Source organism: Squalius cephalus, assembly GCF_949319135.1.
Source record: "Squalius cephalus genome assembly, chromosome: 2".
NCBI lineage: Eukaryota > Metazoa > Chordata > Actinopteri > Cypriniformes > Leuciscidae > Squalius > Squalius cephalus.
The window spans coordinates 12,490,667-12,517,014 of NC_137123.1; the positions used below are offsets into that span (position 1 = coordinate 12,490,667).

The 26,348-nt window shown below is 36.8% G+C and overlaps 1 protein-coding gene across 3 annotated transcripts in view; it reads right to left on the reverse strand.

The window, feature by feature from the left end:
- The window catches only part of LOC307152153 (complement C3-like), a 78,515-nt gene extending 53,062 nt beyond the window's left edge, over window positions 1-25,453 (reverse strand). For all 3 annotated transcript variants that reach the window (XM_079860561.1, XM_079860559.1, XM_079860560.1), the window contains exons 1-23: window positions 25,356-25,453; window positions 25,078-25,273; window positions 21,455-21,623; window positions 20,915-20,988; window positions 20,618-20,706; window positions 20,357-20,439; window positions 20,172-20,259; window positions 17,461-17,563; window positions 17,208-17,328; window positions 16,888-17,003; window positions 13,459-13,605; window positions 13,115-13,318; window positions 12,786-12,977; window positions 12,559-12,711; window positions 12,360-12,489; window positions 11,221-11,265; window positions 10,694-10,790; window positions 10,397-10,485; window positions 10,150-10,292; window positions 9,759-9,965; window positions 9,543-9,603; window positions 9,191-9,274; window positions 585-796 (exon numbers count right to left, since the gene is read on the reverse strand). In XM_079860561.1, the coding sequence (XP_079716687.1) occupies window positions 585-796; window positions 9,191-9,274; window positions 9,543-9,603; window positions 9,759-9,965; window positions 10,150-10,292; window positions 10,397-10,485; window positions 10,694-10,790; window positions 11,221-11,265; window positions 12,360-12,489; window positions 12,559-12,711; window positions 12,786-12,977; window positions 13,115-13,318; window positions 13,459-13,605; window positions 16,888-17,003; window positions 17,208-17,328; window positions 17,461-17,563; window positions 20,172-20,259; window positions 20,357-20,439; window positions 20,618-20,706; window positions 20,915-20,988; window positions 21,455-21,623; window positions 25,078-25,273; window positions 25,356-25,426 (2,874 nt within the window). In that variant the 5' untranslated portion in view covers window positions 25,427-25,453. The remainder of the gene's footprint in view (window positions 1-584; window positions 797-9,190; window positions 9,275-9,542; window positions 9,604-9,758; window positions 9,966-10,149; window positions 10,293-10,396; window positions 10,486-10,693; window positions 10,791-11,220; window positions 11,266-12,359; window positions 12,490-12,558; window positions 12,712-12,785; window positions 12,978-13,114; window positions 13,319-13,458; window positions 13,606-16,887; window positions 17,004-17,207; window positions 17,329-17,460; window positions 17,564-20,171; window positions 20,260-20,356; window positions 20,440-20,617; window positions 20,707-20,914; window positions 20,989-21,454; window positions 21,624-25,077; window positions 25,274-25,355) is intronic.
- Between the last annotated feature and the right edge of the window lie 895 nt (window positions 25,454-26,348).

Sequence of the window (26,348 nt, forward strand, 5' to 3'; positions counted from 1 at the left end):
GCCCTAAATGCCGCTTCATCTGAAAGCAGGTGATGGCGATTTACTACTAATCAAGGAACCGGCTTTACTGACGATGCGCATAACAATATCGCCATTTAAATCGCCCCGCCCTACTTTTTATGTGTTTATCAGTACAAATTCAGGAGATATTTGTAAAATAACTGTTTCTGTTAAGAAGTTTAATGAACATTTCTGTAAAAGACTTTTGCACTTTATTTAAATTAGGATATTTGAATTGTACGTTTTTTGTATGGAAACCATTTGACCGTTTTTACATTTTTTTTATCGTAATAATTCAGGAAATAATTCAAATAAGTGTTTTTCTATAAAACATTTAAGGAAAATTTCTGTTTGTTTTTTGCACTTTATTTCAGTTAGGATATTTTATGGATTTTGTTTGGCAGCCATAGATGACAGTCTTTGACCGTTTTTTAAAGATTTTATTTTTTACAGTGTTAGTTCACTATAGTGAGTATTTCATGTGTTACTACTGACAACCACAGAGAAATAAATACCTGGTTCGGGATTATTTCATCATTCTTTTCTGAACACAGGTGAACACAAACAGGCCACATTCAACTTACCACCATCTCTTCATGATGTACAGCTGAATCCTTTTTAAAGGAGCCGTCTGCCAGTTGTTTGTCGAGAACCAGCCAATTGAGGGCGCTGCAGATAGCAGCATACTGGTATGCATTGCTCATGTTTGACTTTCCAGAACCACTGGGATGGATAGTAAGGCAACCCATGAAGTCTCCACTGCTGGCCTGCTCGACTGTCTGAGAGATCTCTTCACCTGGAAGGAGGAAAGAGCAGGCTGAGAATTCAGTTTTTTATTATCTTTGTCAGGATGGAATATTTATGCAACATTTTGACATGGTTTGGTTTTGTATCTGCACAGTTTCAAATTCTTTAAGTTTAACGCAGGATACACAGCGTTTTTGAACATTTTCCCAAAAATACATATATTTTTAATTCTAGCTTCATGCATTCTTTTTTTTTTTTTTTTTTTTTTTTTTTTCAAAGACTACATTCAGATTGGATTCAGTACAATGATCAAAACACAGATGGAGTAGATTAAGTCCATCAACACCCCTAAAGCTTCACAGTCCTGTAGCTCATCCTAGGTCGACATTTCATTCAGTAAGATTAGGCAGTTTTGATTTATATGCTATTTCATGTTGATGATCATATTATTTTAAATATGCACATTATATGAGTTTGCATGTTTCTGCATCTTTCTTGCATGTGTTTTGATCTGGAGATTCTGTACTCTTTCAGAAGATGTGTAATAGCGCCCCCTACCGTATAACAGTGAAAACACGGAAAGCTGGAAAATTCACCCTTCACAGGGAGTTTGATTGACAGGCGATCTGCTTGAAAACCAGTTTGATGTGTGTTGGCCAGATACGGCCCATTTGAACTTTCCCACTGCCAGTACTGAGCCATATGTATGGGATCAAATTCCCGCCAAATATATAGCGGTCACGTATCAAAAAATAATAAGCGTGAATCAAAAATTTTAAAACACATGTAAAAAATATATTGCACAAACTGAAAAAAAATTATGCAAAATGATCAGAAAAGCAAACATCGTGGTCACGGATCAAAATATAATAAGCGTGAATCAAGAAATAACAAGCATGAATAAAAACTTTAAACGCATTAAAAGTTATTTTGCACATAACTTAAACTTATGGTCATGCTTTCTTAAAAAGTATGTTTTCCTTAGTTGTATTACTCTCTGCTTTGTGCTCTCTTGCATTTTCTGCTCATATTTTACTCTTTCGTACGCTTGTGCTGTTTTTCTCTTCGCTCTTCTTTCTATGTTCTGCGCTTGCTTTCCCAAATGTTGCAGTTCGAGTTTCATGTAAATTAGGGCTGGGTTAAGTGTCACCATTGGTCCACTAGTTCTAGATTGACAGCTACTCCTCTAGCCAATCAATCAAAGAGGGGAGTTGACGTCACCAATGCGATTCGTGTCTACTGATGCTTATACCCCGGGGAAGACGACAGTTTAATTTAACTTTACAAAGAAGAGGGGAGTTGCGACTCGTGGCTACTGATGCAGCGGAAGACGACCATCAACTCAGCTGGCAAAAATCTTTCCGTGGCAGGACACCTTTAAAACTGCATGTGTGCCTGCAACTCAACCTGTTGCCGGTATATAGCCTACATCTTTCTGGCAATATGTTATCGTTAAATTTGTCATCCTAACGACGACCTGTCACAGTTGTGTTTGTTTGATGATCCATCATTCACCTCTAATACACTTACCTCTGGACTTGACACCGCGAGCGTCGATCTTCTCCGAGCAACACAACAGTGTTTCATCAAAGAATTGCCGATTTCAACGAGAAGTTAAAATGAAAAACTCGCTCGTAAAAACCATAGACTGTGGTAAAAACAGTAACTTGCCACCACCTACTGGCCATTTAACTTTCATATTTAATCAATAACAAGGATGGGCAATGTCGGTCCTGGGTGCAGAGTTTAGCTCCTCCAACCCTAATCAAACACACCTGAACCAGCTAATCATCGTCTTTAGGATATTTAAGGTGAGGTTTTTATCGGAGTTAACGCTAAACTCTGCAGGACAGCGGCACTCCAGAAACAACGTTACCTATCGCTGATGGAGATGTTGCTGTATTCAAATTTGAAGCTATATTTAAAACATTAATCCTAAAGTACTATGCAATTATGTAGCTATATGTATAACCCAGTCAACACGTTGATCTCACAGTGATCTCTCCATATGACCACAATGTGAGTTCACAGTGAGCTAAAAGTGTAACCGCACTGTGCACTCACTGTGTGCTCATATTATGGACACAATGTGAGTCACCCCAGCTAGAAATGTAATTGGACATGGACTCCAACATCACTCAGACGTCAAATTTTGGTTGAAAATGAAAATTGGATTGACGTGTAAACATCGGATCTCAGGCTCCAACTTCATTAAACAACTCCACAAACAGCATTACCAGCTTCACTTATTACTAACCAGACTTTATTTCTGTCATATGTGTGGAAAAGTTCTTATTGAAATTAACAGAGGTTTAGATGTGGATGATTTATTGAAATTAATAGTTTGGTTTAATGTCACCATTATTGTGATCAGCGTTTGGATAAGTTAGGCAATTTGACTCTTAAAGTTTTAATGTTAGTTTTTCCCCGGCCCGCTGTAACTGTTTGTTATGACAACAACAGTAAGAAAAAAAATGATCAGATGATGTCAGCTACTCGATGACGATGATAATGATATAATCATCATGTAGTGCTGATATGATAATCATTGTGTAATTTCTTATAGACAATCATGTTTTTTATTAATTATATATAATTGTTTATAGTAATGTTTCTACAGCTTGACATCCAACTATTATAATACAAAAATCTGTAAGAACAAAAAAAAAGACATTACTGTGTAATTAAGACACACTCAAACCTCAAGAATCAGCATGTAAATCTCGATAACGGTGACATGCTTCATACCGCAGTGCATTCTGGGAGCCACTGATAAGTTTTGTATGATGCACCCAGAATGCATTGTGGCATGAAACACGTCACTGTTATTGAGATTCACAGGCTGATTCTTGAGGTTTGTGTTTGTCTTAATGCAGAGTTTTAAGTCTTATTGTTCACTGATCTTGATTTTAATAATGTAAGTAGCCAGCATACTTGACCACATTTTCTCTTGCTATAATAAGCATCTACAGCAGCCAGAGAAAGACTAACATTTAAAGTATCAAGACTAAAGAGCCCAACTACAGCAAACACTGACCTCTACAATGGTGACCAAACCAAACTCTTCAAACAAACTTCAACATGTAAACCTCTTAAACACAATTTCTAAACATCGAAACTTCCCGCTATAACTGTCTAAGAATGTTAGGGGGGATAATGTTCTATCAATGTCATCACTAAACATGTTTGAAATGTTTATAGAGAGTGTTATCCTACCTTTTAGGAGAACATTCTGGTTACAAAAATAAAATTAGCTACAGAAAATATTACAAGAACATAACATAATGCTCTCAAAACATTCATAGAACAATAACATTTCTAGCTGGGATGAGCTCATATTGTGGTCATAGTTTGAGCACACAGTGAGAGCGCTGTGAGGTTACACTTTTAGATCACTGTGAACTCAGATTGCTGACGTTGTGACCACATGGTGACATCACTGTGAGATCATAGTGTTGACTGGGAAACACAATACGTATGTAATAAATCACTGTATATTAAATCCAACTTGTTTCTGTAGCCTATATCTTCTCTGCAACACAATCATTTTCAATAATCTTTTGTCAAATTTGGCGTAGTTAATAAAAAAGGTATGCAATGCGTAGCGGTGACAGGTCAGTGGCCGTTTTTAACGTATTTTTTGCAAAGAATTTTGATTTCTTATCGATTCTTATCGTTTCACTTACAGCAGCCTTACCATATTGACGTCATGAGCCAAGTAATATTGTTTAACACCAATTACCAGTGTGCACATTAATATTCTAATGTTTCTCAAAAAAGATTAATTTAATTATTTATGTCCAGAGTTCAGATAGCTTTACTGCTGTCGTCTTCCCCTGTATAAGTAAGCATCAGTAGCCACGAGTCGCATTGGTGTGACGTCAACTCCCCTCTTCGATTGATTGGCTAGAGGAGTAGCTGTCAATCTAGAACTAGTGGACCAATGGTGACACTTAACCCAGCCCTAATTTACATGAAACTGGAACTGCAACATTTGGGAAAGCAAGCACAGAACATAGAAAGAAGAGCGAAGAGAAAAACAGCACAAGCATACAAAAGAGTAAGATATGAGCAGAAAATGCAAGAGAGCACAAAGCAGAGGTGGGAGTAAGTCACTAAATTCAAGTCTCAATTCAAGTCCAAGTCTTAACATTGCAAGTCAAAGTCAAGCCAAGTCATTCTGTTGTAAGGGTCAAGTCAAATCAAGTCAAGTCAAGTCAAGCCAACACTAATCACCATAATGGTAACTTAAAAAAGAGATTTTCTCCTTCAGTGATTCTGCTTGTTAACATCAGGTGTCTTCAATAATGGTCAATCATCACTCAATCAATCACTAAATTATCTCATTAACTTTAACACTCTTGAGTCTGGAGCCAAATAAACTCACAGGAGAGTTCATTTAACACTGGAGTTTTTGCTGTGTGAGTTCATGGGTGGAATAAATATATGGCAGGACTTTTACTTTCTGACCCCTGGATTCTCCACCTCTGACTACAACTGACTTCAGCCACAGTCTTAGATGAAATCAACTGAAGACAAAGGAAGACATTAAATCTGTGAAGATCTCAGCAGAGGAGGATTAAACAATTCAAACAGCTTTACCAGCTTCACCTATTACTAACCAGATTGACTTAATTTAATATCCGTTTTAATGAAATCAACGTATTTTAAAGTCACTATGATGGTGGTTAGCATTTGCTTTAGTTGGACTCTTGACCTTAACTTTTTAGTATTACATTTTCTTTGGCTGCTACATTTGTGTGTATATAAAGCACATTTGTTGAGGCAAAAGCCATGAGAAGATTAGATCAGGTGATATTGGATGTTTAATCATCATGTAATTGTTTGAATCTCTGATCTTATTCTGTGTCTAATGCTTTGATTATATACGAGTTGTGTTTGTAATGTTGTTATATAATAGAAGCCATGTTAATTTACTGCATGAGGGCAATGTTGTTAGTCAAATAAAATTTAGTGCATTAAACTTTTTTTCTCTACATTATTACTTCAAGAATCAGTGTATGACTCTCAACAATGGTGACAATCAATGAAATGTTTCATGCTGCAGTGCATGCTGGGTACCACCAATCAAAACTCACCCATATCTCCCAGCATTCATTGCGACATTAATACATTATGCAGCTGGATTTTCCAAGGGTGCAGGGATTTGTATTATTTTGAAGTACCCCCGGACGCCGCCATTGGCTAACGGAACCCCACCTGCAGTTAGCATCCCATTGACTCCCATTCATTTTGGCGTCACTTTGACAGCGAATAACTTCACATCTGAGGCGTTTAAAGACTCCATTTGTCCATTATTTAATTCTAAAGAAACACGAAAATGTATAAAAGGCTCCATTACCTTGTATCTTACGTTATGGCCCTGTAGAAGCAGTTTTTGTAAAAGTAAGCTAACGATTGCGTCACAGCCACGCGACTCTCTGTCGCACAGTAGAGAATTACCGTATGGACAGGAGGAGAAGCTCGCGGGCAATCGGGAGGATGTCGAGGCAAAATGACAAAGTAATTAATCAGAACACCTACAAAATGTTTCTCCTGCTCCAAGATCATGGACAGCTCCTACTCACGCTCTCCGTCTCTGCGAGTTTCGGAAGGTAATGATTCAGATTGATCTTGGCACAGCTACTAGAAGACAGACGGTTTGCTCACGTCACATCTACGTCGTCGAGCTCAGTTTGAGTCTGCGCAGTACGCTGGACCCCCAGGAAGTAAGATTTTCTAATTGGCTTCACTTTGTCTCCGTTGAATCCAATGGGGTCGCTGTGTCCATTTCTTTTACTGTCTATGGGATTTTCTGGATACTTTGTTTGATTGTCACCATTGTTGAGATTCATATGCTGTTTCTTGATGTCTGTGTTTGTCTAAGTAATGCCATAGATTCAAGTTTTTGTGCACCAAGTATTTTTTTTAAAACCTATTTTAAATAATAGGTATTTGATAAACAACACTGCTAGATATACTATAAAATCAAATGACTTCTATTATGAATAAAACAATATTAAAAACACAAGTCCTATATAATCAAAGCATTAGATACTGCATAATATCAGGGATTAAGGAAATTACATAATGATGACGTTTTCATCATCAATAAACAACCAACATCATCTGATCTCATGGCTTTCTTAACTACAACAATTGTGCTTCAGAAACACACAAGTATAGCAACCAAAGAAAAGTTTACATTAAAGAGTCAAGGGTCAAGAGTCCAACTAAAGCAAATGCTAACCACCATCATGGTGACTTTAAAATACAACTATTGATTTCATTAAAACGGATATTAAATAAAGTCAGTCTGGTTAGTAATAGGTGAAGCTGGTAAAGCTGTTTGAGTTGTTTAATCCTCCTCTGCTGAGATCTTCACAGATTTAATGTCTTCTTTTCTCTTCAGTTGATTTCATCTAAGACTGTGGCTGAAGTCAGTTGTAGTTCTTGTGTTTCTCTGTTCTTCAGTGATTCTGCTTGTTAACAGCAGGTGTTCATAATTAATGCTCAATCATCACTTAATTATCTCATTAACTTCAACACTGCTTCAATGGTACTTTAACTCTGTAGTGTGCACACATATGAACACTGAGAAGTGTTAATTTAACATGGGCGTTTTTCTGTGTACTATTACATAAATCTTACCCGTTTCATTTACATATGACTGACATATATGAATCACATTCAGTTTATTAATACAATTACATAAATCTTATCTGTTTCATTTATATATGACTTAAAAATATGAATTACATTCAGATTATTAATTGGTTTATGTTAAAACTATGTAATGGATGGAAATTCTATATGCAATTTAAATACATAAATCTTATGTTTAGACATTTTTTTTTTTTTTTGGGTGTGTTCACGTTGGCCTAATTGGATTAAATTGACATTTTTAATGTTTTTGTTTCGTTTACACTTTCATAGAGGACATCACAGCAAAATAACTATGTAGGGCTAGCACAAGATGGGAAAAGTTTTATTAATTCTTGTTTACTTGTGTTCATTTAATTTATTTTTATTTTAGAGCATTTAATGTGCTTCTTAACAATATTTTATTTATTACACACAAGTTAATTTTTTTTTTTTTTTTTTTTTTACCCATCAGCCCTCTGTGTCTAAATAAGAAATAAAAGTCCCAGAGTTAAAAAATGTGTAAAACGAGCCTGTGTGTGACTTGGTATGACTTGATGACTAAGTTGCGACTTGACTTGACTTGACAAAGAGTATGACTTGACTTGACTTGACTTGATTTGACTTAACCCTTACAACAGAATGACTTGGCTTGACTTTGACTTGCAATGTTAAGACTTGGACTTGACTTGAGACTTGAATTTAGTGACTTACTCCCATCTCTGGCACAAAGCACAGAGTAATACAACTAAGGAAAACATACTTTTTAAGAAAGCATGACCATAAGTTTAAGTTTTGTGCAAAATAACTTTTAATGCGTTTAAAGTTTTTATTCATGCTTGTTATTTCTTGCTTATTATATTTTGATCCGTGACCACGTTGTTTGCTTTTCTGATCATTTTGCATATTTTTTTTCAGTTTGTGCAATATATTTTTACATGTGTTTTAAAATTTTTGATTCACGCTTATTGTTTTTTTGATACATGACCGCTATATATTTGGCGGGAATTTGATCCCATACATATGTGCCTCATAGTTGGCCCAGATATAGAGGGCGTAACACTTACTTTGAGGCAAAGTGAAAACAGAATGTATAAACTGAAAATCACAATTTTCCATTGGACCAATGTAAATATATACTTTGAATGAATTGCACTGATGTTTCACTTTTTTCAGTGTATGCTATCTGGGATTCTGCTGCTGCATTTTGCACACACACACACACACACACACACACACACACACACACTCTCTCTCTCTACGTGAAGATCGCGCGTACAGAATCTTTCTGTAGTGCTGTAATGTATTGTAAACTCTGTTCTGTGATTTATCAATAAAATAGCTTAGAAACTAAAAAATGTCCTGCCATATATTTCTAACTAAAACCCACAGCTTCAGTATTAGAAGAGAGACGCTGCCAGGTAAAATTAATTCACACGCAATGGCTCTCTCTCACACTAATGCATTCATTTATATGTAATCTTAATCTATATCTGATTTAGAACGAGCAGAAATCTGTGATAAACATAATAATCCAAAAAGACAAAAGAACTGATAAAAATAAGCTGTTATGTAGGAGCGTCATATGCCATAGCTGATTTGTTCATCAATGACGTCATCAGCGACTAGTCAACTCGACTTTCATCACATAAATGCCAACTTTAAAAAGTATGAAGTCGTTCAACCCCAATTACAAACCAGTCCCAGCATTAAGTACTGAGGAACAATCTTCATACAAGTGCTAAAACTCCCAGAGGAGTAGATGGATGTTGCACATTCATGAAAACATATTTTTCCTCACCAGTAATCGAGATGTAGGTGATAACAGGTGTGTCTGGAACCCGATCCTTTAGTGTTTCAGCTTTAATAACTACAGGTTTTTCCCCTGTTCCATTTGGGATGAGAAACAGAGACAAAGAGGAAGATGGAGGAAGAGTAATGAGTTGGTGAAATTTTGTACACTTTTGGTGAGTAAGAGTAGGAGTAACTACAAAAGTGTAGGAGTTCATTCTGATCTCTTGATTAACTCAAACTATAATGATATTCAGAAAAGTTTTTTTTTTTTTCATAATTGGCTGAAAGTATAATGTGTGTAATGTTGTTTAATGAAAGTAACACAGCAGTGTTAATTTGTGGTTCACAGTAAATCTCACCATTCTTAACAGGATTGAGCTCCACGTTTGGTCTGTGTAATGGAGTCAGCACACCCTCAGACTGAGAGAGAGAGAGAGAGAGAGAGAGAGAGAGAGAGAGAGAGAGAGAGAGAGAGAGAGAGAGAGAGAGATTATCTATTTAAAATATGACAAACATCTATTGATTACATTAATGAATGACCAAATCAAAATTGACAGAAATGCCATCAGACGTACCACCACCTTCAGGGTCTTTCTCACTCCATCCTCATACTCAAATAATGAAGCTTTCACCTCAATATCATGATCTCCCAGCGTCATGGGAATAATCACATATGAAACCGCTATGCTGGAGTCTTTGTCAATGTTTACTGTTGTTCTGTATTTGCCTTTCTTACTGGCAGAGCTGCAAACATTTTCTGTCTCCATAAACTCCACACGCACCTGTGAAAACAGGAGAGCGAGACACAAATCACTTCAATATCTAGAGGAAACGACCTCCAAAATAAATGCATTTCAACTGAACATGAAATGTGTGATATTTCTGATATTTCTATGATTTGACTCCAACAGAAATAGTTACATAAAAAAAAAAAATAAAAAAAAATTAATATCAAATCATATCTACCTTCTTCAGATTCCTTGGTGTGTAGTTGTGAATAATGGCCTTGATTTCCAGTTGTTCACCGCGCACAGCTGAATAAGGGATCTTGAGGTCAATGAATAAGCTCTTAAAAACTATAATCTCCTCAGGTTCTGCCACACAGATGCCTTTGAGGAGGAACACAGACACACAGAAGGGTTTAAAGCAGCAGCTCCTGGATGATGATGATGTTTTTCAGACCATGTATCCTGTGTTTGCAGCTTCATCTTACCAAGTGTTGGTGACAGACTGACAGCCAAGATCTGCCAGGTAGTAATAGAGTCTTTCAGGAGGATCACTTTTTCTGTGACGGGTGCTGGACTGAGATATGAGGAAAATACAAGACTGTTGAAGTACTCTTTTAATGGTTGTTTACTATCATACTCTCACACACACACACACACACACACACACACACACACACACACACACACACACACACACACACAATGTCGCCAACAGCTCATGTTGAATGACATCATTTGCTAAGGGTGTAAACGGGGCTCAACTGACCGGCTCTCCTACTCACCAATTCTCACATAGATCAATCTCTTCCCAAAGCCAACTCTCAGGGAACTGACTACGTGACACGATATCATCAGAGTCTGTATAATCATCATCATTATCTGTTGTAACAGATACAAATGTGACAGAATTTACATTTTAGAGCAAAAGGACAAACAATCAAGTCAAGTAAAAATGTATCAGGGTTCGAAAGCCCTGATTGGTGCTAGAGCCCTTTCGTATTTGCACTGTTTAATCAATTATTTATTTTCTGAAAGTTTCTCGGGGGAATGCCATACATTTTTGAGAGAAAGCAAAAGCATTATCATATTATTTTTCTTCCCATCTCATATTTTTTCCGTTAGGGGCTCTGTAGACATCATAGCTGGATCAATACTAGCATGTTCTGATAATCCTCAAGATTATGTTAACTTTTCCAATACAGGGATCATTCAAGCCACAATGACAGATAAACAACATATTTAACAGCAGAGATGAACTTTAAAACATGTTTAATCTTTAAAGGGTTGAATCATAAGAGCAGATTCTCACCCAGTGATCTCCGTCTTCTCTTTGAAAGGAAGGGACACTCCGGCGCTAGAGGAAATTTAATTAGAATGAAATTAGCATATGGCACTGTGGGAATATGTTTAATTTATGTTCATGTGAGGCATAGATGATGACAGTTTAATTTATGTTCATGTGAGTTGACAGTTCAAAGAAGATTAAGTCAAGCAACCCAGTCATCGGACATTAACCTTTGTATCTGTATACACCTCCTGAACAGTGACATGACTCCAAGTTAAACTATTATCATGTGAAGGTATGGGTGATGCTATCAGGCTGATTGGATCATTTGAATGATAGTGTTATGCTTATTCTTGATTGAATCAAGAATCATCCCTCTGCTTTGTTTGACTTGTCTCCACCTCCAAAAGTCCCACCTCCTTGTAAATGTATAAAAACTATACTGTATAGAACTCAGATAGACTTTGGTGACTACAGCTACCGACAGCTCGCGTTCTCAATAAAGAATCCTGCTGAAGAAACAAACAAGTCTCCTGGTCTTCGATTCTGAGTTTACAACAGCACTCTAATGTGTGAGAGGGAATTCACTACAATTGAACTTGGTGCAGTGCTTTTCCAGCGCCGATCATACCAACTTAAATTAGTTAAAATAATAGATACTGGAGACATTCATAAATATGTAGAAAATTATTTCAATTGTATGTTCATGGAAACTGCCCCTATGGATTCATTTTAGTGAAATATTAAAGGTGCTATAAGCGATCTCGGTTGGCGTAACCTCTTGTTGATGTTTGAATTATTATCAAACAAAACGGAGGCTAGCTAGACCCTCCTTCCTCCTCATCCGCGCACTAACCCCCCGAACCCCACCCCCACATCATTCTTGTCGGTTATTGGCTGGAACAGTTTGTTATGTTTCGTGCTGCGGGTCGCTCTGTTTGTTGCTCAGTTTGTTTTTGCTGCAGTTTGTGGAGCGTGGGCTGTCTGCAGAGACCGTGTTTTACAGTGTGTTCAGGGGACAGGCAGCTAGCGGATAGTGAGGTGTTAGGGAGGAAAAAAAATGTTTTGGCCTAAAAAACGCGTGAGATCGCTTATAGCACCTTTAAATAAAATATACAAGTCTTTTTATTAAAATTGAATAAATTACAAATATACATATATACTTGTTCTGGTGTCGGTTCCTCCTGCGGTGCTGGACTCAAACATCAGACCTGCATCAGTGAAAACCCCCATACTGTCCCTTCCACCTCCTGCCGTACAGCCGGTGTCATGCTTCTCTATGACGTCCCAGATCTAAAGCAACAAAGATATCATTTATTAGCTAAATTACAAGCTGTTGAGGAGCTGATGAAGGTCCTTCACCTGAGTCTGAGTGAGTCTGTTCTTGTTAAGGACATGCACAGCCTTGTCAACCACCACCAGCCCAACTCTAGCTCCAGGATCTCCAGTTATCTGCAGCTTGACCTCATCTCCTGTGCCATAGGTATTCCTCTTGTCCTTCACCTGAAGCTTGAGCTGTTAAAACGAGAGACACTGAATCAGATCTAGTTGATGAGCATTTCAACCATTTCTTGTGATGGTTGACCCACCGTTCCCATGCACGTGTCCTTCACGTCGACCCAGACTGAATCAGACACCACCTCAGACGAGCCCACATGGTAATAAGCCACAAAGCGGAAGGACGGCACCATGTCTTTGGTTACAGGTAGAGGCAGCGTCACTAGAGCTTGTCCTCTCCTCTTGAACCTGTCTGCTTGAACAATCTGACCTTTACTTAAGATCTGAAAATGAGGCAGATGAGTTAACAGTATTTATGATATTCATATGATTTCAAACACAAGTTGTGGTAGTTAATCAAATATTGATATAATAAATACATTTGTGGTGCAGCTGAATATGAAATAACTATAATCTTTACCATGTATGTGTAATCTTGATCTTTGACTCCTGGACTTTGTCCTGTGTTGAGATCGACTGTCATTTGATCACCGATCTGAAGCTCTGCAGCATCAATGCTGATGTGAAAGTAGTTCTTGGAGTCTCCTTTGGGAATGTAAGCGTGAGCCGTCATCATCTTCACTGCCTGCTGTCCGTCTGTTAATTGTGGATCTTTGGTTTTTGCCTGAAAAGAACAAATACACTGTTTTCTGATGTGCTGTGTAGTATATACTCCATTGCTTGTTCAACATATGTTAACTGATCTATTTTCCACCAGTTCTTCAGTGAAAGTGACTGAACATTAGTTAAGTTTGCAGGTCTTACAGTGATCTGCAGTGTAGAAGATCCTCCTGGAGTGTTGACGGTAACCTTAGCAATGCCATTGGCTCTTGTTTGACCTCTGACCCCTCCAGGATTGACCTCCAATTCTACATTTTCAGCAGGAGTCTGGTCAGGATTTGTTACGTAAACCTTTTATAGAAGCCAAAGCAAAAAAAAAGAAAGAAATATATATATATACAGTACCAGTCAAAAGTTTGGAAACACTACTATTTTTTAATGTTTTTGAAAGAAGTCTCTTATGCTCATCAAGCCTGCAGTTAAAAACAAAAAACAAAAAACACTAATATTATGAAATATTATTACAATTTAAAATAATGGTTCTCTTTTTAAATATACTTTAAAATGTAATTTATTTTTGTGATGCAAAGCTGAATTTTCATCAGCAAGTACTCCAGTCTTTGGTGTCTTATGATCCTTCAGAAATCATTCTAATATGCTGATTTGATACTCAGTTATTATCAATGATGGAAACAGTTGTGCTGTTTAATATATTTTTTTGGAATACTTTTTTCAGGATTCATTGATGAGTAAAACGTTAACAGCATTTATTCATAAAAACAGCATTTATTCAAAATAAAAACATTTCTAACAATATAAATCGTTACCATCACCTTTTATCAATTTAACGCATCCTTGTTGAATTAAAGTACTAATTTCTTAAAAAAAAATAGTTATTGTTCCCAAACTTTTGAACGGTACACTCTTAAAACGGGTGTGTTAAAAACAACACAACCTGTGTTATATCTTAACACACCTGTGTGTCTAGTTAAGGACAACACATTTTGTGTTACTTTTAACTCAACCAGTGTGTTATTGTTCTTAACACAGTGAGTGTGTTAAAATATTTAACACACTAATGTGTCATAAATCACACAATTTGTGCCATAGATGTCATATATGTGACCAATTAAAACACTCTTAAAATGGATGTGTTAAAACAACACAACCTGTGTTATATCTTAACACACCTGTGTGTCTAGTTAAGGACAACACATTTTGTGTTACTTTTAACTCAATCAGTGTGTTATTGTTCTTAACACAGAAGTGTGTTAAAACCTTTTACACACTAATGTGTTATAGTTACACAACTTGTGTCAGATATGTGTCACATGTGACTGTAGTCGGTGTGTATTTGCCAGAGTCACTTTCTGTGTTTTTACAACTGAGTGTTTGGACGAACACTGAAACGTATTGTTAACTTGTGTTTATGGAGTCCAGTGACGTTTAATAAAGAGTTTGTTTGAACATTTGGATGTTTTAGACATCATGAATCTACATAGACAAGCTCTTATTGAGAATTAACTGAGTTTAGATGTTGATGCGTCACTGAATGTTTTATTTGAAGTCACCAGAATCGTGATTAATGGCTCCTTTATTTGAGCTCTTGACCCTTTATTCTTCTTTTAGTTTTTTTCTGGCTACTTTTAATGTATTTTAATAAAATACATTTGGCAAGAGATAATATGATCAGATGTTTCTTGATGATGTCATAATGAACAAGTGCTGATCTGATCAAGTTTATGAGTATATGGATGGTGCGCATTTAATTTATTTATGTGCTGTTATTTATAGCAATCTTGTGATACTACATCATGCTATCCATCATATTAAAACATGTTTTCCAAAAATTGTAATCTGCAGCAGAAGCTAGACAAATACAGACCTCAAGAATCCGCGTATGAATCTCAACAATGGTGACAAACGAAAAGCTTCATGCCGCAATGCATGCTGGGAGTCATGGATGAGATGTGTATGGTGGCACCCAGCATGAATTGCGGCATGAAGCTTTTCGTTTTTCACCATTGTTGAGATTCATACGCGGATGCTTGATGTCTGTTTGTTACCATAGTCTGTAAAGTCCTGTACGAACGGTATTTAAAAATAATTTGAAGCTAATTGTAATATGATAATCCTTTTAAAAGTACACTAATCTTTCAAATATTTAACTCTTGCTTAGCTTAACATTTTTACATGTTCATAGTGATAATATTATTATCTGAGCATGTTTTTCTCATGATTATTTCTGCTGTTTCAAATGTGTTCAAATAAACACACTTTTACAGCAATCAGAGTAAACTAATGTTAAAGAGTCAAGGGTCAAGAGCCCAAATAAAGCTGACACTAATCACGATTCTGGTGACTTTAAATGAAACATTCAATGAATCATCAACACCAAAACCTGTTAATTCTCAATAAGAGCTTCTGTAGAGTCTGACAGAAATAAAGTTAATCTGGTTATTAATAACAAGTGAAAGCAGCATTTGAAAAAGACATTGAAAAAGAGGCATGATGTGATTGGCTGCAAAAAACACCCATTAATCTTTAAGTTTTCATGAATTAAGATTGAATTTATTTATTTGAATGTATTGTTTTATATATTTTAGAGCATTTTATGGGATACCATATAAAAATACCTATAATTTTTTTCATAAACACAAACTCTCCTCCACCCAGTGCTATTCTATCCAGAGTTACATTTTAACACACATTGTGTGTTAAAAATATACACAACACAACATGTGTCAAAATACCATCAACACATGCTGTGTGTTGTTTTTTAACACATCTCTTTTAAGAGTGTAGTGTATATTGTTACAAAAGATTTCTATTCTAAATAAATACAGTTCTTTTTAACTTTTTATTCATCAAATAATCCTGAAAAAAGTATCTCAGGTTATAAAAAAATATTAAGCAGCACAACTGTTTCCAACATTGATCATAAATCAGCATATTAGAATGATTTCTGAAGGATCATAAGACACCAAAGACTGGAGTACTTGCTGATGAAAATTCAGCTTTGCAGCACAAAAATAAATTACATTTTAAAGTATATTAAAAAAGAGAACCATTATTTTAAATTGTAATAATATTTCAAAATATTACTGTTTTTTTTTTTTTTTTTTTTTTTTTTTTTTAACTGCAGGCTTGATGAGCATAAGAGACTTCTTTCAAAAGCATTAAAAATAGTAGTGTTTACAAACTTTTGACTGGTACTGTATATATATATATATATATATATATATATATATATATACTGTGTGTATATATATATATATATTAAAATGCTATGTTGGCTTTAATTAACGTTTTTATGTCAACAGGTTCCACGAAACTAGGTTACATTGGGTTTATGTAACATTATTTATTTCAATTAACTTAAGTTAATTACATAAGGTTAATCCAATGCCGTTTAGTTGAATAAGGTTAACAGTCTTAATTTTGTCCAAAACAATTAAGTTAATTAAGTTCAATTATCCTAAAATATCCTAAAATAAATATTTTTTACATTAAACCAAAACAAATAAACTGGATTATTTTTGCACATCACAATAGGGAAGAAAAAACTGCAACTTCCATTTCATGCAAACTTAAATAGTTTATGATGTTTACTTATTTGTCAATGTTTTATACCGAGACATCGAAGGTCATCCCAGGTTTGAAGAATTGTGGTGTTTTTTTGAAGTGGATGGTGTACGGTGACGTCACAATCTGAATGCCTCTCCTTTCTGCTTCCACCATTTCACTGCCTGAAACACACACACACACACACACACACACACACACACACACACACACACACACACACACACACACACACACACACACACACACACACACACACACACACACACACACACACACACACACACGCACGCACAGGATTAGCCTCTCATATACATTCACACACAGGCATGTAAACATACAGATGTACAGTATCTGTTGAGTCTTACCACTTTCTGTTAAAAGACTGGCTGAAACATAGATTGATCGTCCAACCAGCTGGATAATGTCTGGAAAGGTCTTAGTGATCATCTCCCTGCTCAGTTCTGCTGTACCTTCTCCTTCCCTAATCTATTCATATCAGAAAGACAACAGCAGTCAACAAGACGCAGTAAAAATCATTTTATTGTTTTATTCAAGTCATCCATTAGGTGAGGAGAAATGAGATTGATGCCAGCTTGTAAACGGTTTAATGTCTCCCACCTGAACTCTTTGAAGAGAAGAAGGAATACTTGTTTTCTTCTCACCGTCCATCACACCAAACATCACAAACGCATTTCCTTCCATCTTCTGTCCAAACAGGTACCTATAAAAGCACAGACAATTTCTGCTGTAAAATCTGAACAGTGACGACAACTGCGCTTGATCCACGTCCACTTTCATTACATAGAAAAAAAGCAGCTTGAACGTTTGTCTAACTACCTTCTTTTCTTTGTCCACAGTCATACATGTTTTGAACAACATGAGGGTTTTAAGGTTTTTTTTAGTTTTTTTTTTTTTATATGAGCATGTACACTACTCATTTTGTGTATATATATATATATATATATATATATATATATATATATACGTACATATATATATAGTTGTGTTCTAAATAATAGCAGTGTGTTTAAAAAAGTGAGTAAAGCTCAAAATCCTAATAATAACTTTTATTTCAATACACAAAAATGCATTGGGAACACTGCACATTCTATTCAAGATCAAAACATGAAGAAAAATGTATCAAATTTGTTATTACTTTATAGAAAGTGAAGAAAATGGAATATTAGGCTGTTCAAAAAAATAGCAGTGTCTGCATTTTTCTTTACAAAGTCAAACATTTACTGTATAAACTGAAAAATGCTTGAAGATTTAGCTTTCTTGTGAATCACTGAACTAATATTTAGTTGTATAACCACGGTTTCTGTGTTGCATGGAGTCGACCAACTTCTGGCACCTGTGAACTGGTATTCCAGCCCAGGACGATCGCACTACAGACCACAGATCCTCTGCATTTCTTGGTTTTGCCTCAAAAACAGTCTTTTTGATGTCACCCCACAGGTTTTCTATTGGATTAAGGTCCGGGGATTGGGCTGGCCAACAATGGGACTTTGCGGGGGCTTCTTGCCGATAGCTTGGCTTCACATAGGCGTCTTCTAATTGCTACAGTACTCACGGGTAACTTTAGATCTTCTTTGATCACCCTGGAGCTGATCATTGGCTGAGTCTTTGCCATTTTGGCTATTCTTCGATCCATTCGAACGGTAGTTTTCCATTTTCTTCCACGTCTTTCTGGTTTTGGTTGCCATTTTAAAGCATTTGATATCATTTTAGCTGAGCGGCCTATCATTTTCTGCACTTCTTTATAAGTTAGTTGGCGGTAATACTCCCAAGGAGTGAGCAGCCAGTAACAAGTAGTAGTAGTAGAAGAAGAACGCTGTAATCTCAGTTCTCGCGCATGCGTCCTGGCGCTCCCGTGAACTCTCGTCAGAGGCCCACATTGAAGAACACTAATAGTTGGATAAAGTCGTTATTTTTGTTGTTTTTCCGCACAAAAAGTATTGTCATCGCATGATAAACTTAATGTAGAGCCACTGTAGTCACTTGGACTATTTTAACAATGTTTTTAATAACTATTCTGGGCCGGCGAGTTTGGGTCCCTCTGAAAGCCTATGGAGGAGTGATGCAGTCGTCAGATTTCATCAAAAATATCTTAATTTGTGATCCGAAGATGAACGAAAGACATGGTTGGAACAACATGAGGGTGAGTAATTACTGACAGAATTTTCATTTTTGGGTGAACTAACCCTTTAAGCTTTGTTCAATTTATATTGTTAATCATTTGACTCAACAAAACAAATTGATAAAGTATAATTTTAACTTTTAAAAAAACTATTAACATTTGTTAATAGTAGTATATTGTATTTTGTTAATAGGACAAATCATAATTCTTATATTTTATCATATTTGAGATATTACATTAAATGTCAATTAAATCGTTTAAATGCCTTGCTGCGCCCACTTCCGCCATCAGACTGTCAGGCTGGCGCTGTCGTCCTCACACTGCTATGACGTATGGTTCTGCGGTTCTGCAGTCAGACCTATCTCAGACTTGCAGAGCAAATCTAAATTTGCCGGAAGTTTGTCTGGGTTTTCCCAGGCTAAATATTCTCTGGAGCTGCTCTCTGTGCCACACACTTTGAAAACCCCTGGTGTAACCAACTGATGGCAGGTTGATTCAGTCATATTAAATGATATATAAAACCTGTTACGGCTTTTCCCTTAAGCTGTTGATGTTGACAACGTTTAACAAATGCAAACAGAGTCCATGCATTCAGATTTATGCAAACAAATGTTGCAAACCAAATATTGCCTCAAATCCACTTCCTAGGTCTTCTCAGTCCTTCATGCTTATAAACATAAACACACAGAGTTTCTTTCAGACACAGCATACATCAATATATTGTCCATAATCCATCATGTTCACACTAGCATCCCCAAAATCTGTGGGTGCTTCTCAATGCTCAAACTGATGCTTTCTTGTTTCCTCGCTCCTCCGTCCTCCAGCCCATGACCTGGAAGTGCTGGATCTCAGTCGTCTAGAAGAGCATCTCAGTCCTCTAACTGCACTGCGAGGAGGCGAGGAACGATGAGCGAGGAAACTTCAGTCATGAGAGCGGATACACAAACAATATTCATACTACCAGTAAAATACAGAATAACCACAACTCAAAAAAAATATGCCTTTTGAGACTAAGATAAATGTCTTTGTTGCTTTTGAAATTTATACTATCTCAAACACTCATGAAAAGTTTTGGATGCTAATAGCACATATTATTTTGTAGTTTACATAGAGATCTATTTTAAATCAGTGTGTGCATACACTAAATATTAATTTTGAATAAACTGAAGCAGAACATATGTTGTCTTACTTGGCTTCAATGTCGACTGTCAGGCTTTCGTCACTCACATAGAAGAATGAATTTCTGGGTCTTAATCTGACTCCAAATGTTGGCGGCACTATAAACCAATCCAGAGAAAAGACACAAATAAATAAATACATTCTTTTAGTTTTATCGCATTTACACAACACACATTTTGTTGACACACATCTTACCATATTCTTTGACCTCAAAGTCTGCAGTAAACGTCTTCTGAGGAGTGTGTGTGTACCGAGTGACAACCTTCCAGATCCCAAGACTGAAACAAAAACATTTCCAAACATTTTTAAATAAGCATTATACAACAGATGAAACAAACCTCATAACACAGATCACATCTATGAGTATTAGCTGCGTTGTAAGATAATGGATCACTAAACTAAATTTACTCGGGTTGAGCAAGTTCAGTCTTCACAGTGTTTCACACACAAACACACCTGGCAACCTCAGGAATGTCATAGTTTCCAGATTTCATCCCTTTCACTGGATACATCTTCTCTGATGAAAATGTGATGCCTTGTGGATTCTTCAGAAACACAGAAATCAGCATTAACACTGAGTGTTTACTGAGATCAGCAGTGTACATGCTCATTAAAGCTGAAATGTCTCGAGTGTGTGTGTGTGTGTGTGTGTGTGTGTGTGTGTGTGTGTGTGTGTGTGTGTGTGTGTGTGTGTGTGTGTGTGTGTGTGTGTGTGTGTGTGTGTTAACAGTGTGCACTTATATAAGTGTGTACCATGATCTCCACCGTGACTCTAGTCTGACTGAATGGTTTCATGTTGGGCGTCAGAGAGAAAATCCTGTATCGAACTGCAAAAGAGGAAAAATATATATTTTTTTTTTACTCAGATTCAAACCCTGAATACATGCAGCGGTCAGTTTAATAATAAACAATTATGTCATGCTTATGTATAAAGTTCACATTGTGTGTTATATTTTCCAAGTATTTCATGAGTTCCTTTGCCCATATAATCTTTAAGCTAAAAAGGTTAAGTGTATTTGGCTTGCTGTCCAGAATGGAGGGCTCAATGAAGCAGCTTCAGCTCGAGCTTAGATATATGCTATAAGTGGGACTACTAATGCTTACATGATGAGGTAGCAAGATGTTATAATTATGTTATTTAAATGATGTTGGTGGAGTTGGGGAGGTGGAGGGACGCCAAAACAGCTGATGCCAGAGCAAGGTGAGCGGCTGCTTATGCTCCAGCAGTTAATTGAAAGATTAGATATTCCTCCCGAAATTATGTTGTGAACTTTACTTAGCACATACTCGTACCTGTGCTAGCAGGCGTGTAGATGGGCTTGTCTGTCTGTACAAATATATATCCAGACTGGAATGAGACCATGACCACTTTCTCCAGTGTGTGAGATGGAAACTGAGCTTGTAGATACACATACTGCTTCTCCAGAGGATCATCAGAGAACAAGTTATGATCATCAGGGATCTAAAGAACAGATAATCAGTCAGCCTGAATTTTATGTGATAATAAAATAATGAGAATGTGTTATTATCCCAGCCTGTGTTCCCCTGTCTTGTGTGTTCCTGGGGCTCGTTCTTCGTACGTCGCTAACTCAGTTAGCTGGATTTGATTGTTGACGATTTGGCTTGATCTTGGATTGTTTGGTTCTTCGACGCTCATCCTGGACTTGCTGTCATAGCAACATGTGCGCAATCTTAAACCTGCTCGGGAGCAGGCTTATTTCATGTAAACAGGATTAGATTCCAGCTTTATAAGCGGAGCTGATACGGGAAGTCCAGCGCAGCGCGATAGTGCACTTTCTGAGATATATATTTTTTCTCGTGACTCGTGAGATTGTCGTTTACATTATTAATTTGTTGGAAACGCACATTTATTTTCGACTTGTCGGAGTCGGGCTTTAACTACAGCATAAACTGTACCCTAAGATTATTTGCGAGTGGCTCTTTCCTTTACACTATTGGAGATGCGGAGAACTTGATGGAAAGTGCTGTCTGTCATGTCATTCAGAGTTAACCTGGCGCTTTTAGGTTTAAAAAACAGTTTTAGGGTTTTTTGTGGCATTTCCAAGCCACTGAAGACCCAATGTTGTAAAGCAGTTTTTTTTTTAAAACAGTTTTTTTATGCTATAATAATTTTTTCTATGAGGATCATGCAATCATGACCATGCTGATTACAGTAGCCTATATGCCACTCAGGCTTAAAGGGATATACTCCACTTTAAAAATCTGTCATCATATAGCCTACTCACCCTCATGTTGTTTCAAACCTGTATGAATTTCTTTCTTCTGCTGAACAGGAAGGAAGATATTTAGAAGAATGTCAGTAACCAGACAGTTTCTGGTCTCATTGACTTCCATAGTAGGAAAAAATATATACTATGGAAGTCAATGAGACCAGAAACTGTCTGGTTACTGATATTCTTCTAAATATCTTCCTTTCTGTTCAGCAGAAGAAAGAAATTCATAAAGGATTGAAACAACATGAGGGTGAGTATATGATGACAGAATTTTCATTTTAAAGTGGAGGCTGCCATCAAGGCCTCAATGAAGGGGATTATGTGAACAGAAAGGGGGTTCACAATGTAAATGTGCAGCCCAGTTACTATTGTGATTCTTAATATTCCAGATTATATCAAATAAAAAAAGGCATTTGACTAAAATCTTTCATATCACAATTGTGAAAGAAAAATGGCCAGGATCTGTGCATGACTTAAGAATTTTCAGAGATTCACATTTATGCACATTATTTGAAAGTGGTAAGAAAAGTTCCACAATTAAATATCAAGCTCACTGTATTACATACACTTATGCTGATCCTATTAGAACTGCATTTTTTCATAGGTGATTATGACATGTTCCTGCAGACAGGTGTTTTATGACCCCATTCCCTGACCCAAACCAATGCAGCTCTAGCAGGACAAGGGCACACAATGAAATGAACTTTGGCTAAAGGGAGGATTTCAGTGTCTGAAGAAGTCTGAGGGTTGCACACCTGCAGGGCCTGTGACATTGTTGCATGTGCCATATTAAAAAAAACACTTTTCATTAAATGTTTAATAAAAGACACATATGCTTAGTTCCTTGAGTTTTATTTCAATTGTTCTTTATAAAGAAAAGCCAGTGGTCAAGTGCCTACAACAAGAGATATTAGACACATGCCTCATGCAACAAATAAAAAGGAAAAGTTGGCTATACACTGCCCACCTGTAGGCCTATGTCTCCTCTGTCTGTGCAGACTCTTCTGTAGGCCTTTCTGTAGATGTGGAATCCTGCAACTTATATTGCAGCCATAAAGCATACAAGTATAGATTAAGTAAAGTTATTTATGCACTTGCAGGTAGGCTAGTTCCTCCATATGACAATTATCTGAGAGGGTTTATTCACTGCCCGGTGCAATGGAAACAAATGGACATTACAAAGTCTTATACTTTCTTTCCTTTGGAAAGTTAGAAAATGTCCACTTACTGCACATATTTCAGCCACTATACTTTCTTGGGAACAGATACAAGCAGGGGCGTAATTTGTGGGGGGGTTGGGGGGGACCCAACCCCCCCCAATATTTAAATCTATACATTACAACCCCCCCCCCCCCCCCCCCCCCCCCCAATATTTATACCATGATCACATGAAAAATATGCAGACACAAACTTCAACCCCCCCAATGTTCAAACCAAATCTACGCCCTTGCAAGTGTTGGTGTATCATGTAAAAGTGCACAAAAGAGGAAAACACAATGTCATTACAATGAACTACACTCGGGAAAAATGTGATCAATAACTCATGGCAAAATATTTTTACATTAACATAAGTTTATCAGTTTTCACTTTCACAAGTCAAAGCAATTCATCATTACTCAAGATTTAACAGTTGAAATGACTATACGGCCTTAATTTAATGCAGCAAAAATTATTTTACAGTGTAAGACTAAGATCTTTTCTTTTTTTCTCAGCCTTTTTCTTGGTTGCTTTTATAAACAGACAACCATTTATTTAACAGTGCCTTTTATAAAAGAGACTATAATATAACAAAAAATTACCATAATGTAGAATATTTTTGTACTTCACTTTTATTTGTTCCCATGTTCTAGTGTGGTGACTCTTACATTACAATGAACAAAGTAATTATGCAATTATTAAAATACAAAAATATAGGTGATATTAAGTAATAAAAACATCTATGGCCACTTCTAACGGATTTAAATTGTCTGCTACTTTTTGCCAGCCCTCTCTCCTGGCTTTTGCAGACTTTGAGGTGTTCCCTGGCGTTTTGATTAAACATTAAAATTCTGAATAAACTTCGACTATTAGTTCTTGCTCTGCTGAGGAGAAAAACTGAGCGCGCTCTTTGGCCACGCTGAGCAGCCGATAGCAGCGTTGCTGATCAATGTTTCTACTATCGATACATATCCCCTTTTAAACCAGCGCATGAACGCGCAATTATCTCAGATAACTCAATCCAGCTATACTAATCATAAACAACAGGTGAGTTCGAAGAACCCAATTAGCCGGATCATGATTAGCACGATGATATCATCTTGGATGTGTCATTTGATCTCGGATGTAATAAGCAACGTACGAAGAACGAGCCCCTGGTCTCTTATGTTATCTCCTGTCTTACACCATGTTTTGTAGTTCTTTGTAAGTTTTCAAGTTGATTAGTCTCCAGGTGTTTCTTATTATCTACGGCCCCTTGTTATCATGTTAAGCTTGTCTGCCTGTGTATATAGCCCTTGTTCTCTGTCAGTCGCTGAAATCACATTCTCTGGTTTATCGTGTTTTTATTTGTTTATGCTAGTTACCTTGTGGATTATGACCTTGTGGATTATTTGAATAAACCTGGACGTGGATCTGCTTCCCAGCCTGCTCCTGACTCTCACCATGTTACAGAATGAAACATCACTGTATTTATGGAGCTCTCACCTTTATATCTGTAAGGATCTGGTAATTGTTTTCTGCAGTCAGTGTCACTGTTTTGGACAGTATCTCCCTGTCTTTCTTTGGGTATTTATTCACTGTGATCTTTACATCAAAAGATCCTCCAGAGTAATCCTGAGCCTCCACAAACACGTTCTCTGAGGAACCCACTCTCAGCAAATTAGGAGCTGACAGAACAAACCTGAGGAGATCAAATCACAGCGTTTGAAATCTTAAACTGATTATTAGTAACTCTATGAGCAAACGGTGTGTTTAATACTCACAGCGGGTCACACAGTGTGAGGAGGGGTGAGGAGAGAAGAACAACAGTCAGACACAGCAGCTTCACGTCCATCGTGTCTGTGTGTGTGTGTGTGTGTGTGTGTGTGAACCTGCAGCAGCTCAGATTTATACCCGCCTCCGTCACCCTCACAGTCCAAACTTCTCTCTCTGTTTTTTTGCATTTGTTTTGTAAGTAAACTGACACTTCAGTTCAGCGATCTACAATCTAACAGTATAGCAAGTAATTTTTATGGTTGACTGCCATTCACTTTTCAAATCCTTATGAGATCTTTATGAATCTCCTGTGTGATACACAATTAACTTTTCATACATTTTATAAATAAAATATATATATTAAGTTCATTTAACATATAGACTCTGAATAAATCTGAATAAAGTCTTTTGAAACAGTGCCTAATGAAAAACACAAATGCAAATTCAGTGCGGGAGATTAATAAAGATCTCATAAATATGAAGAGTAAGAGCAGTCAAATTCAGATTTCCCGTAAATGACCTGCAAAAACCTGTTGTGTAAATTCAACCTTTGGTAAACTGGCAGCCGCTCTGTTGATCTTTATGGGACGAATATCAAAATGATTAACGTTTGCAAGCACAATCCCAGCCAGCACAGCCATGTGGGGCCCAAATGGGTTTGACCTGGGCTATCTAACTGGGACCCAGCCAGTTTTGTCCTCGGTTTCCATGTAGGCCCCACATGGGTTTGCCCAGATGAAATGAACACTGCTTAGTGTGCACAGTACAGGCTGTTTAATGTAACACTGAATCAGTGTTGGAGGTAATGAGATAATTAAGTGATTGAATAATGATTGTGCATTATTGACGAACACCTGCTGTTAACAAGCAGAATCACTGAAGGAAAGAGAAACACAAGAACTACTTCCAGCCACAACCTTGGATGAAATCAACTGAAGATAAAATACATTAAATCTCTCAAGATCTGATTAAACAACTCCACAAACAGCATTACCGCTTCA